This window comes from Populus alba, chromosome 7 (genome assembly GCF_005239225.2).
Source record: "Populus alba chromosome 7, ASM523922v2, whole genome shotgun sequence".
NCBI lineage: Eukaryota > Viridiplantae > Streptophyta > Magnoliopsida > Malpighiales > Salicaceae > Populus > Populus alba.
Window position 1 is genome coordinate 10,489,504 of NC_133290.1, and position 12,896 is coordinate 10,502,399.

A 12,896-nucleotide genomic window follows, 5' to 3' on the forward strand; every position below is an offset into this window, starting at 1 on the left:
CGTAGATGATATTTCTCACGCTAGTGTTTGGCACTACGTTTCGAAAGCGCTTTTAAAAAAAATTGATTTTTATTTTTTTTCTTTGTTTCAAATTAATTTTTTTATATATTTTTATATCATTTTAATGTGTTAATGTAAAAAATAAGTTTTAAAAAAAATAAATAAATAAATTATTTTGATGTGTTTTGAAATGAGAAGCACTTTAAAAAACAAAAATTACCATACTTCCAAATATTATGGCACCCTCAAATTATAATCATATAAGATTTTAAATTGTTTTTTTTTGTATAATTATTGTTCGAGATTTGATAGCGTGCTCAATGAAGAATTAAATATAACATATAATTATGATATGCTGATGATATTAGGTAAGACAGATAACATTGAAGATATTGAAAAAAATTTGAAATTTTTTTTGTTTTAAATTAATTTTTTATATGTTTTTAAATAGTTTTTATGTGTTGATGTTGTAAATAAATTTTAAAAAATAAAAAAAATATATTATTTTAAAAACAAAAAACATTTTAAAAAGTAACCACCACCAAAATACCAAACTCAACCTAATGAAACTGTTTTGTTCCATCATAGTTGTTCTTAGTTTAATTTTATTATTGCATTGTAAAAAGACAATGCTGAAAAAAAAAGGGCTTTCTTTAATGTTTTTTATTTTTTTTAATTTTAAAACGTTGATTCATAAAAAAATAATACTGAGACATTCCATAAATGTTTGCAATCAAGGCCAAAATGTTAAAAGATTGTTAGAGCATCTATTATCATTTTTGTTTTTTTTAATAACTTATCTTTTAATCAAATCATCAAAACATTACTTAAATCTCTAACTAAGCTTATAAATAAATTAGCACAAATATATATTTCAAAGTAATTAAAATTAGTTTTTATATTTTAAAAACTATACAAACTAATCTTATCATAAACCATTCAAACTTTACACAAAATTATTCAAGTTTAAAAGATTTATCATTTAATTTAATAAAAATCCAAACATATTCATTTATTTATATAAAAATTCAAAACATTCTATTATATTAGAGAAAAAGAGAAAAATACTATAGTACGTGAGTAGTTGAGTAATAACTAGGGGTGATAAAAAAACTGAAAAATTAATTAAACCAAGAAAATTTAAAAAAAAATAACTGAAAAAATTGAATTGTAAAAAAAAAAAAAACAGATTAAATAGATTAATTTTTTTAAAAAAATAACCGGTTTGGTTCGGTTTTATAAGCTTGAAACCAAAAAAAATCGAATTGAAACAAAAAAACCAAGCCAAACCGGTTTGAACCGGTTTTGTCCTAAAAAGCTAAATTGAACCGAATCGAAACCGGTTGGTTTGAACCGATTTCAATTTTTTTTTTGATGTGGTTACTTTTTTTTTGATAAAAACCGAATCGAACCGAAAATAAATCATCAATAGTAATAACCTTTTGATTGTGAAAAAATTAAGTGACACACATTTTGCACCATTAAAAAAATAAACATACATGCCAAGAAAATTAGGTTGAAAAAAAAAAAAAAAACACCCTAAAATCCGGAAGAATTAACATCGTATGGTTATCCAGCTAAAAAGCAGCTTAAAAAATAGAAAGAAAATGAATCATTCACGGGAGCCAACACAACCCCACCACCACGTCTCCGCCCACTTCAAAACCGCGCCAACTCTTGCAAATGATTCCCTCTCCCTTTGTCCCCCCCTTCCTTCCGTCTCCCCACTCTTTTTTGTCCATCTTTCTTGCTTTCCATTTTGATTTTTATTTCTTTTATATTTAATCTAGGTAGTATTTAGGGTTATAAATTAATAATGGTTGTTGTTTAAAATATTTTTTTAAAAACATATTACAATAATATACATATTTTTACTTTTAAAAATTTATTTTTGATATCATTATATCAAAATAATAAATAATTATATAAAATTTTTTTTAAAAAAATTGTTTTTTATTTTTAAAATACACATTTTTTAGTTATTTTTCTAAACTGATTATATATGAATTAAAATAATTTATTTTAGGAAAAAAATTACTTTTTATAGCTTGATATAAATTCAAAACAGTAGTGGTTTGGAAAGAAATATTTTTGGATTAATGTTTTTATTTTGTGATTATTTTTACTCAATTATCTATATAAAAATTTAAAAAATGGTATGAAAAATTTATTTTTTATAATATAATAAAATTAGTTTTAACTACGGTGGTTTTAAGTGAAATTTTATAGTTTTTTAGGAAATATAAACGAAAACATTTTTATAACTTCTTAATGAGTTCAAATGTGATTTTTTTTATTACCTATTTATTTTTTTAAATAAACTCATTAAATAAATATTAATAATTACTATGTGAGAGTTGAAGGGAATATACCTGCATGTAAAAAAAAAAAAAAAAAAGGAGAAAAAAAGTACAGCAAATAGCATGGGCCCGTAGCGCCCACCTACCTCATAGCCATTCCAGCTCCAAAAGATTTACCCGCCATAGCAACCCTCTGAATCCGAAAACACAGCTATTTGGCGCCGCGCTCATATTTCAAATTCTAAAGAAAAAACCTAAATTGGTGTTAGAGGAGGGAAGAAAACTCAACATCCCTAAAAATCAAACCTACCCACCCTCTTCGTCTCTCTTTCTCTCTTCCTATATAAACTCCTTCTCTCTCCCATTTCTTTCTGTGCTCAAAACCTGTTTGATAAAAGTCTCGAAAAAAGCAAATATGTATGTGGTCAAGAGAGATGGGAAACAAGAGGCTGTCCACTTTGATAAGATCACTGCTAGATTGAAGAAACTTAGCTATGGCCTTAGCACTGACCACTGTGACCCTGTCCTTGTGTCTCAGAAGGTTTGTGCTGGTGTCTACAAAGGTGTCACCACTAGCCAGCTTGATGAATTGGCTGCCGAGACTGCCGCTGCTATGACTGCTAATCATCCTGATTACGCCTCTGTGAGTTTTTTCTTCTCATGAATTGGTCCTTTTCTTTTGTTTTGATTCCCGGGCACGCTCTAGATCTTGCCATTGTGCGTTCCACGCCCGCATATCTATGTGGATTTACTGACTGTTCAGTGGGGTCTAGAGAATCTTCTTTCAGACTTAGACACACACATGTTGGATCTCTTTGGTTGGGTCTGTTTGATTGTGGGGCAATGTTTGAGATGTTTGATTTTGAAAGGTGCTGGGTCTGGGTTTGATCTTCTTTTATTTACTGTGGTGTTTTGCTTTGTTTCTTCTTGTTTGGGTTAAATGGCTATAAAGTTTTTGGATAGTCTGATTGAATATCGAAGAAATATGTAAATTTTTTGTTTCTGTGGATTATATTCAATTGTTTGCGAGTTGTTAAATGTGTTTTGTGAAATGTTTTTGTTTTCTATAATTTTCATTTGGAATTTGTAGAATTTCTCCGACAACTATTGGCAGATTCATCTTGATTGAGCCAAGTTGTCTCTAATTCTTGGGCTTGATACAATTGACTATAATCCACACAAACCAAAAAAAAAAAAAAAAAAGAATTTCATTGATACTCAACCAGAGTATCCTTGTAAAATGTTTTTGTTTTCTATAATTTTCATTTGGAAGTCATAGAATTTCTCCAACAACTATTAGCTGATTCATCTTGATTGAGCCATGTTGTTTCTAATTCTTGGACTTGGTACTATTTTTGTGTTGTAACATGAACACCTAACAGTCTGCTCCTTATTTAACAAAATTGGAGACTGGACAGTAAATGATCTGTTTCTTGATTTTTTTTCTTTGAATATTGTTGTGCTGATGCAGTTGGCTGCGAGGATTGTTGTTTCAAATCTGCATAAGAACACTCATAAATCATTTTCTGAGACGTAAGTTACATTTATATTACCCTGTTTCTACTGAACCAGTTGGCTTCATTCTTGGAAAATGTTGTTTGATATGGGTTGGTGGTTGCTGCAGGATCAAAATCATGTACAACCATTTTAATGAGAAATCTGGACTGAAGGCTCCTTTGATTGCTGATGATGTTTATGAAATAATAATGAAGGTATTTACTCAATCCAAATATTATCCAATTCTAATAGTTGTTAGATTTATTTGTTTCTTTTTTTTGAAATTAAAAGGGGAGAAAGAAAGTGTGTAGTTCTTGTTATTAACATTGTTGTGGAGCGGCATGTTAGCAAAATTTTTGCCATGCTATAGATAGTTATAGAGGTACAATGTTCTGTTTGGATTTCTATGTGCTTGTCATTAGATTATGAAACTCATTTTACTGGCAACTTTTTTTTGTGTGCATGGCACACAATTGAGCAATATTATGCAAGAAGCTGACTGTGTAGTTAATATGGTTGCAGAGGTTGCAATACTTGATTACAAATGAAAAGGGTAATGTTAATTCCTTAATGAAAAAGAGTTTCTAGATGGTACTTGTCAACATGACTGAAGTAACAATTTTAATGTAATGGTTGTTTTGTTTGTTGTAGAGATAGATATATCCACCTAATTTCATGAGCTATGGATGGTCAGTAACATTTTCCTTTGCTTCAGAATGCTGCTCGCCTGGACTCTGAGATCATCTATGATCGGGACTTTGACTATGATTACTTTGGCTTCAAGACCCTTGAAAGATCCTACCTGCTGAAGGTCCAAGGGAAGGTTGTGGAAAGGCCTCAGCACATGCTAATGAGGGTTGCTGTTGGAATTCACAAAGATGATATTGATTCGGCACTCAAAACATACCATTTGATGTCTCAGCGATGGTTCACACATGCTTCTCCCACCCTTTTCAATGCTGGAACACCTAGACCCCAAGTATGTGTTATGTTATGTGCATATCTGTTTGTGGGAGTGCAAATTAGTTTATGAATATGGTGTTTAGGAAAGAGTTTTTTCTTTTTTGCTAAAAATTAACACAGTTTTTTGCTGTATCTTGGCAGTTGAGCAGCTGCTTCTTGGTGTGCATGAAAGATGATAGTATTGAAGGAATATATGATACGTTGAAGGAGTGTGCTGTCATCAGTAAATCAGCTGGAGGAATTGGTGTGTCTGTTCACAACGTCCGTGCCACTGGAAGTTATATTCGTGGAACAAATGGGACATCTAATGGCATTGTTCCAATGTTGCGGGTGTTCAATGATACTGCCCGCTATGTTGATCAAGGAGGAGGCAAGAGGAAAGGTATGTTCATAATGTTGTGCTTGTATTGTCATTTTAAATCTATTGCCTGATGTTACTCTATTAAATCATTGCTTATCATGCTTGTAGGTGCTTTTGCTGTGTATTTGGAGCCATGGCATGCGGATGTATTTGAGTTTCTTGATCTTAGGAAAAATCATGGAAAGGTATGGCTGAAAAGTAGCAAAATTTTCCACTTCCAAATTGTCTTGGCCTGCTTTATCTGATAGCACCTTTTGTTCACTGCCCCAATGTGCCTTGCTGTTTAAATTTGTGTTGTAATTTTCATTTTTATAGGAAGAACACCGTGCTCGGGATTTATTCTATGCTCTGTGGGTTCCTGATCTCTTTATGGAGAGAGTTCAAAGCAATGGGCAATGGTCATTATTTTGCCCTAGTGAGGCTCCGGGTCTGGCAGATTGTTGGGGCAAAGAATTTGAGGAACTATACACACGCTATGAAAGAGATGTAATTTCTTTTTTCCTTATCTTGTTTTAAGTTTGTATTTTTTGAAAGATAGTTTTTTACTGGATTTTGGATGTTAATAATACTCATGCATATATCTAGGGCAAGGCCAAGAAGGTTGTCCAGGCACAAAACCTTTGGTTTGAGATTTTGAAATCTCAGATAGAGACTGGGACCCCTTACATGCTTTTTAAGGTGATTTGTGTGAATCTGTTGGATTTTTAAATGCTTTTCTATTATGGCATAGTATTTTCTTGTTTACTTATTCCTCTTCTGTGTTCCAGGACACTTGCAACAGAAAAAGCAACCAACAGAACCTGGGTACCATAAAATCTTCAAATTTGTGCACTGAGATAATTGAATACACAAGTCCAACAGAAACTGCTGTGTGCAATCTGGCTTCGATTGCTCTACCACGATTTGTTAGAGAGATGGTGGGGGCATACTTGCAAAGCAAGCCTATTTGAAAATTGTCTTTTAGGTCATGTTTGTTTTGTGACCTAGTGGCATGCCATTTGTTGCAGGGAGTTCCTATAGAGTCTCATCCATCTAAACTAGTTGGCAGTAGAGGTTCCAACAGAAGATATTTTGATTTTGAGAAACTAGCTGAGGTTTGTTTTCCATTCATTGCATCACAGCATTTCCTAGCATATGCACCCACATGCATCTTCTGCTTTGTGGAGCCATTTTGTTTCACAAGCTCAGCCTGCAATTTCTCTTTTCCTCCTGCTTTTGGGACAGGTTACAGGAGTGGTTACAGTCAATCTCAACAAAATAATTGATGTTAATTACTACCCTGTTGAAACTGCTAGAAGGTCAAATTTCCGACATAGACCCATTGGCATTGGAGTTCAAGGTCTTGCAGATGCCTTCATGTTGCTTGGAATGGCATTTGACTCACCTGAGGTAAAATTTACTCCCAACAGCTATTCTTCTTGAACATTAACTTTGATTAATTGGTTGGTCTGATTGTTTAGTGGCAATCAATTTCAGGCACAAAAGCTGAATAAGGACATATTTGAAACCATTTATTATCATGCTCTGAAAGCTTCTTCTGAGATCGCTGCAAGAGAAGGTCCCTATGAAACATACGTTGGAAGCCCTGTGAGCAAGGTATGCCTGGTTTCTTCAAATGCAAGCACCTCAAGTGCAATTGTATAATGTGTTATTCTTTTCAGATATTTTATTTTCCATTTCATTATATAAAGAAGTCACAATGGAGCTGCTGTTATCCTTTTATTGCTTAGATATTTGTTATGCACAGCAATATATTTTTCACCAATAATGTTTTGCATTAATTTGCTTGAATTGATTAAAGATTTCCTTGTGTCCCCTGTGCAAGTGAATATTTTAGTAGCTTTTGTTCATCAGTTGTTGGTTGCTGTTTTTCTTTGTAAAGTTTTAGGCTCCCATATGAAAGAATTTTCAAGACCTGCTGGTCCAATAACTAGCACAACAGATTACTTTCACTAGCTTCTGTTTAGTAAATTATCCATTGAATTGTGCAGGGCATTCTGCAGCCTGACATGTGGGGTGTAACTCCTTCCAGTCTGTGGAACTGGGATGCCCTAAGAGAAATGATATCTAAGAATGGGGTGAGAAATTCACTTCTTTTGGCACCAATGCCAACTGCTTCAACCAGCCAGATTCTTGGAAACAATGAGTGCTTTGAGCCATATACTTCAAACATTTATAGTCGTAGAGTTTTAAGGTTTGCTATGCCAACCTATTCTATTCAGTTTATTTTAAGATCAATTGCCTTATGTTTGCCCTCTAATTCTTTCTTCAGTGGTGAATTTGTTGTGGTCAACAAACATCTTCTTCATGACTTAACTGAGATGGGCCTTTGGTCTCCTGCTCTGAAGAACAAAATAATCTATGAAGATGGCTCTGTCCAGAAAATCCCAGAAATCTCAGATGATCTGAAGTGTATATACAAGTATGGATAAGTGAATTTCATCATAGCCATTGCTCCGCTCCCTTCTCTTTTTATTTTTAACCCTTGAACTAATATAACTTTTGTGACAAATAGGACTGTTTGGGAGATCAAGCAAAAGACATTAGTTGACATGGCAGTTGATCGTGGATGCTTCATAGATCAGAGTCAAAGTCTTAATATACATATGGACCAACCCAATTTTGGAAAACTAACTTCCCTACACTTCTATGCATGGTCAAAGGTAGGTGCATCGAAATGACAACAAAGAACATAGACATGAAAGACAAATATAACATGCTATATCTATAATGGATTATATGCAGCCTGCTTACAGTATGTTTATCCAATATTTTTGCCACGGGCATATAACCAATTTCATTCTTTTTCTTTGAACAAGTGATTTTATTGTTATTGTAGATAATTTACAGGATAATGGTATGATGCTGTGCAATGATGATTCATTTTTTTATCCATCTTTTGATTGCCATGTCAATTTTGATGAAACCCTGCCCTCCCCTTTCATGCAATTAATGGTATTGTGTTGCAATATTTTCACTGTCTAACCATTTCTTTTCCTGTTTTAAAGGGTCTAAAGACAGGGATGTATTATCTAAGATCACAAGCGGCAGCTGATGCCATCAAGTTCACTGTTGATACTTCTGTTTTTAAAGTAATTACCAGTCATAATCACCGGTTTTCTACCATTCCAGTTTATTTATTTCATTGAAAGAAGTCTCATTCATGGGTAATGCAGGAAAAAAAGCCAGAATTGGATGATGATGCTGCTGCTGCTGACGATACTAAAATAGCTCAAATGGTTTGCTCCCTTACAAACCGTGAGGAGTGCATCGCTTGTGGAAGTTAAGGGTTCGATTTAGGAGCCAGAAAAGATGTGACTTCGGTTCAGGTTCTTCTTGCATGCAGGAGGGCACAAAAGTGATCTGGTGTGGCCAAGCACCTCTGTTAGGTGTTGCTTTTAGGGGATTTTTGTGTATGGGTCAAGTCCAATCCAGTGAAATTATATAGGTATATGTTATTTTTAATGTCTGTATAGCTTAATCCTGCTACTGCTGATTAAATCCATTAAACCCTTGAATTGGTGGCTTAAACTCAGCTTCAAATTGCAACTGGAAATGCCTTGTTTCCAAATTTCAATGTTGAGTGTTCATCTGCGGTTTTACCGACTCAGGGTCAGTGGTAGGAATTGCATTTTCCGGACCAGAGACTCACAAACAAGTAGAGGATTAACTAGATACTTGAAGCAAAAGCATTGCAAGTGTCTTTTAGCAAAAAAAAATAAAAATAAAGTAATACTAAAAAACATGAACTTGAAATATGTTTACTTAAAAATAAAAAACAAACACCGATAAATCACAAGATAATGATCTTTGATAATCCAATAAAAAAGAATAACAAAAATAAAAGCAGCTTGAGTTAATTAATTAAATTTATGACAAGAGTAAAGCAAATTGAAAAAATTAATTCATTTTAAAGGGTGAAATTTAAGAAGAATTTTTTAAAGAAAATGAAAAATAAAAAATACATAATTTGAGTTAACTAGGTGTAATTCAATAAACTTATGACTCGAATTTATAAATAAAAAGAAAACTAGAAAAAATATAAAGTCTAATTAATAATCAATTAAATATTTAAAATTAAAAAAATACTCGATTTACTTCCGGCTAATCTTTGAAGTTCATGATCTAGATCATGAGAACAAGATTATCTCAAATTAAAAATAAATAACAAAACTTAGTTTTTAACCAACTCATTGTTGAAGGACGATGTTGGAGAAGAAAAATTTCTGAAGAAATGAAAAAAAAAAAAAAAAACCTTCAATCAATCAAGGTTAACTAGATAACTCATGACCCGAGTCATGAAATCCAAATAACTTAATAAAAAACAAATCATAAAATATTATGAAGCTTAATTTACAACAAATTAAATATTTAATGTCAAAATATAAAATAAAAAAAAAAACATAAAAAGACTTGAGTTAAACCCGAGTTAATCTTTTAAACTCGTGACTCAGGTTATGAGATCAAGTCTACCTTATAAAAAACAAATAAAAAAAATCACGAGATACTTGAGGATTGAAATTAATACAAGGGGAAAATTGATAAAGCATGGCACAAATCCCGAGTAAAAGAGAGAAAACAAAAAGAAAAAAAGAGGTGGTTGCTAGCAACACGCCACCTATCATTGTTAATCACTGTGTAACCCTTGCCTTGACGTTTCAACTAACATGATGAAACGTCATTTTTAATGGTGGAAGGAGATCACACACGCTGCCTAATCTTGGCAACTCTCCCCACTATCTAGTGTGCTAGACATTTTTTTTTAATTTTTTTATATTTTAAAATATCAAATTATCCCCAACACCACATGATAAAAACAAAAATCCAAGATGATAGTACACATAAGCCTTTGGAGGCAACCAAAAGAAATTTTGATGGGAAGGGATAACTCTATAGAAATAAATATTTTTTAAAAATTACGAAACCTAATTTTCAACCAACCTAATATTGAGGGATGAAATTGAAAAAAAAAATGAATTACAAAAAGCAATGAAAAAATGACCCGAGTCAACCCAAGTTATTCTATTAAAATTACAATCTAAATTATAAGATTGAGATAAATTCATAGAAAGTAATCGAAAAAAATAATCTCATTTCCAATAGATCTAATATGAATGTTAAAATTGAGAAAAAAAAACAAATTTATGAGATTGATATATGACTCAACAGAAAGGAATTACAAAAAAATTATGAAGCACAATTATTTAAAAAAATCTAATATTTAAAGGATAAAATTAAAAAAAAAATTAATAAAGCATAAAATTAAAAAAAAAACCAAAGAAAAAAAAGCACAAAATAATAATTTAGACAACTTTTAGTGTTCTGTTAATAAGAAGGCAGTTCTGCTTGTTCAAAGCTGGGCAGGGCTTATTCAAAATGTTGAATTAATGGAATGACTAGGAACTACAAAATGGTGGGAAGCAAATGGAAGCCTTAATTTAAGATTGGATACATTTGTGGGTACTCAATTCCTCTTATAATAAAAATGAAATGGTAATATTGAGAGGTAGAGCTCAACTGGTTAGGTTCTAGGTTTATTTTTTAAAGGTCATCAGTTCAAGTTTTATAAACCTCAGGGCTACTAGAGGCTTATATGATCATTAACCTCAGGGCCTATGAGATTAATCTAGGTGTACATAAACTGACTTGAACATCCAAATTAATAAAAAAAAAATTGTATGAATGTAGTCTTCGTTTTCGATTTGAAGATTCAAACATGACTTCAAATTCTATAATCAACAATAATTTGAGGTTTAGCATTTCACAATTCGTCAAATCGATTACAGGACAAACAAACAGGACGTCGATTTCCATTGATCACAGGACACTGCAAACCAGCTTGCAGGGCTGCACTTCTCCTGTAGCTGTGGTAGGGGTGGTTTCCAGTAGCTGTAGCATTGAATTAGTCGAGGAGTTGCGTCGAGAAAGTTATGCCCACACCACGAAAAGGACTAGTTGCTTTAAGGCGAGCTAGCAGATGAGAGGTTGTCCTGTAAATTCTCCCGGCCCCTACAGAGCCAGCCTAGGTCTTCTCTCTGCTTTGATTTTGTTTGTATTTAAAATTATGAAATTACTTTCTCGGGGCTGGATCTTGACAATCTGCTTCTTTTGACCCTGAACCATTTACATTCCTCTGCTTTACGCAAATTCCCCATCCTTTTTTGCAAGTAAACCAGAAAAAAAACACAAGGAAAAAAGAATTCTGAGCTAGGATAGCAGAGTGGTGCCCTTTCACTTTACACCATGGCTTCGAGCGTCTGTACAATTTAAATGTCAAATGCCCCACTGGATCTGGTGTTTATGATGGATCATCAGCAAGGTTTCGACCGATACTGCTCAGCAAAATACAATATGCAGAGAAGACAGAATAAAGGTGGTCCAGAGCTATATTCAAATGCTGTGATTTCTAATAGTATAGGCCCAATTCTTTTTATTAATTTCTTCATCCATTTTTTATTTTTTATGATTTTTTTATAATTTTTTTATTCTTGGAAACCACTATAATTGTATCAAATAAAAATTTTCCTCCATTTTTGGTTCAAATTCTTGATAATTAGAAATAAGAAGGATTAGAATAATAAATAAGAGCAAAAATTCTCTTATCTTGTCGGAAGGATATCATCACATAATTATCTATGGCTGTTCATGTCTCTAGCAGGACCACTTGATTAAATGTGAAGGGAAGTGGGATAAATGGCCGATACTACTGGAAGGATTCCAAAGACTCAGATTTCTTATGACTAGGGCAAAGCATATGCGTGTACTCGTCATATATATATATATATATATATATATATATATATTATATATATATATATATGAGCAGTCAAAAAGCTAGAAATTAACAATAATTTCATGCATTCTCTCTATCGGAATTTCTAAGTTTGAACGTGACTTAGCCATGGTTTAAGTGAAGGATATAATTTATAATATTTTATAATATATTTCTTTAAATAAAAATCTTTTAAATTTAAAATGTACATATATTCAGCTTAATTTTTACTAATTAAAATAAGATGATAAAATTTAAATTTATGAATGTTTGGTTAATAAAGTTGTTAAAAAATCATCATAACCTAAAAGATTAAGATATTAGGCCTCAAGAACTAATTTAATCTAATAACTTAAACTATTAGGTGAGATAGTTTTTTGATATGGTATTAAAGTCTTGTTGATCAAGTGGTCACGAATTCAAATCTTACCGTCTCTATTCTAATTAATAAAAACTAAGCACAAGGTTATGTAAGTCTGTATAAACTTTAAATTTAAAGGGTTTTTACTTAAAAAGGTATATTAAAAAGTAATATAAAACTATTATTGAAACCTCGTTTAATAGATTAAGTTTTTTAATTGAAATGATTTTTTTTAACAAGATGTAAGTATTGATCTAGAGGACTTGATGGTTAAAGTAGTATGATAGGTGAAATTTTTATAAATCCTCTAATCATCAAGTGCATTTATCTATTTAATAAGATTGAATAAAAAGTAGATTTAATCTTAGTGTACATGAAAGAAAATTAACTTGAGAACACCCCTAACTATAAAACAAAAAATAAATATTGTTCCCTGAGGAATATTTATTTTAGGGAAAACGTTAAATTTGTTCCCAAACTGAGTCCCTCATTATTGAGATTTTGTTCAATTAACTCTATGTTGTTATCTATATTTAACAACTTAGTTAATTTTGAAATAGACTAACACATGCCTTTACTTTCAACTATACTTCAAATTGAGGTTACCACAAATATTTTGGTGTTAAAAATTCATAGCATACT

The 12,896-nt window shown here is 31.9% G+C and overlaps 1 protein-coding gene across 2 annotated transcripts; it reads left to right on the forward strand.

The window, feature by feature from the left end:
* The first annotated feature begins 2,433 nt into the window (after window positions 1–2,433).
* On the forward strand, window positions 2,434–8,698 carry LOC118049636 (ribonucleoside-diphosphate reductase large subunit). Of its 2 annotated transcripts, XM_035059686.2 has the most exons (17): window positions 2,435–2,943; window positions 3,772–3,833; window positions 3,925–4,012; window positions 4,513–4,776; window positions 4,902–5,142; window positions 5,230–5,306; window positions 5,437–5,607; window positions 5,707–5,799; window positions 5,889–6,038; window positions 6,129–6,215; window positions 6,346–6,510; window positions 6,598–6,717; window positions 7,113–7,315; window positions 7,394–7,543; window positions 7,637–7,784; window positions 8,130–8,213; window positions 8,298–8,698. In XM_035059686.2, exons 1-17 carry the CDS (start codon window positions 2,716–2,718, stop codon window positions 8,406–8,408), a joined length of 2,442 nt encoding a protein of 813 aa, XP_034915577.1. In that variant the 5' UTR covers window positions 2,435–2,715; the 3' UTR covers window positions 8,409–8,698. The 2 variants fall into 2 exon arrangements, with proteins under 2 accessions (XP_034915576.1, XP_034915577.1); XM_035059685.2 differs by having other exon boundaries at window positions 2,434–2,943; window positions 7,113–7,543.
* The last annotated feature ends 4,198 nt before the right edge of the window (window positions 8,699–12,896 follow it).

Bases quoted from the DNA above. Each gene is read 5' to 3' on its own strand.
- LOC118049636 (XM_035059685.2), top strand. From the start codon at position 2,716: ATGTATGTGGTCAAGAGAGATGGGAAACAAGAGGCTGTCCACTTTGAT. The intron at 4,777-4,901 runs GTATGTGTTATG...GTATCTTGGCAG, and splicing joins CTGGAACACCTAGACCCCAA to TTGAGCAGCTGCTTCTTGGT. The intron at 5,307-5,436 runs GTATGGCTGAAA...TCATTTTTATAG, and splicing joins TTAGGAAAAATCATGGAAAG to GAAGAACACCGTGCTCGGGA.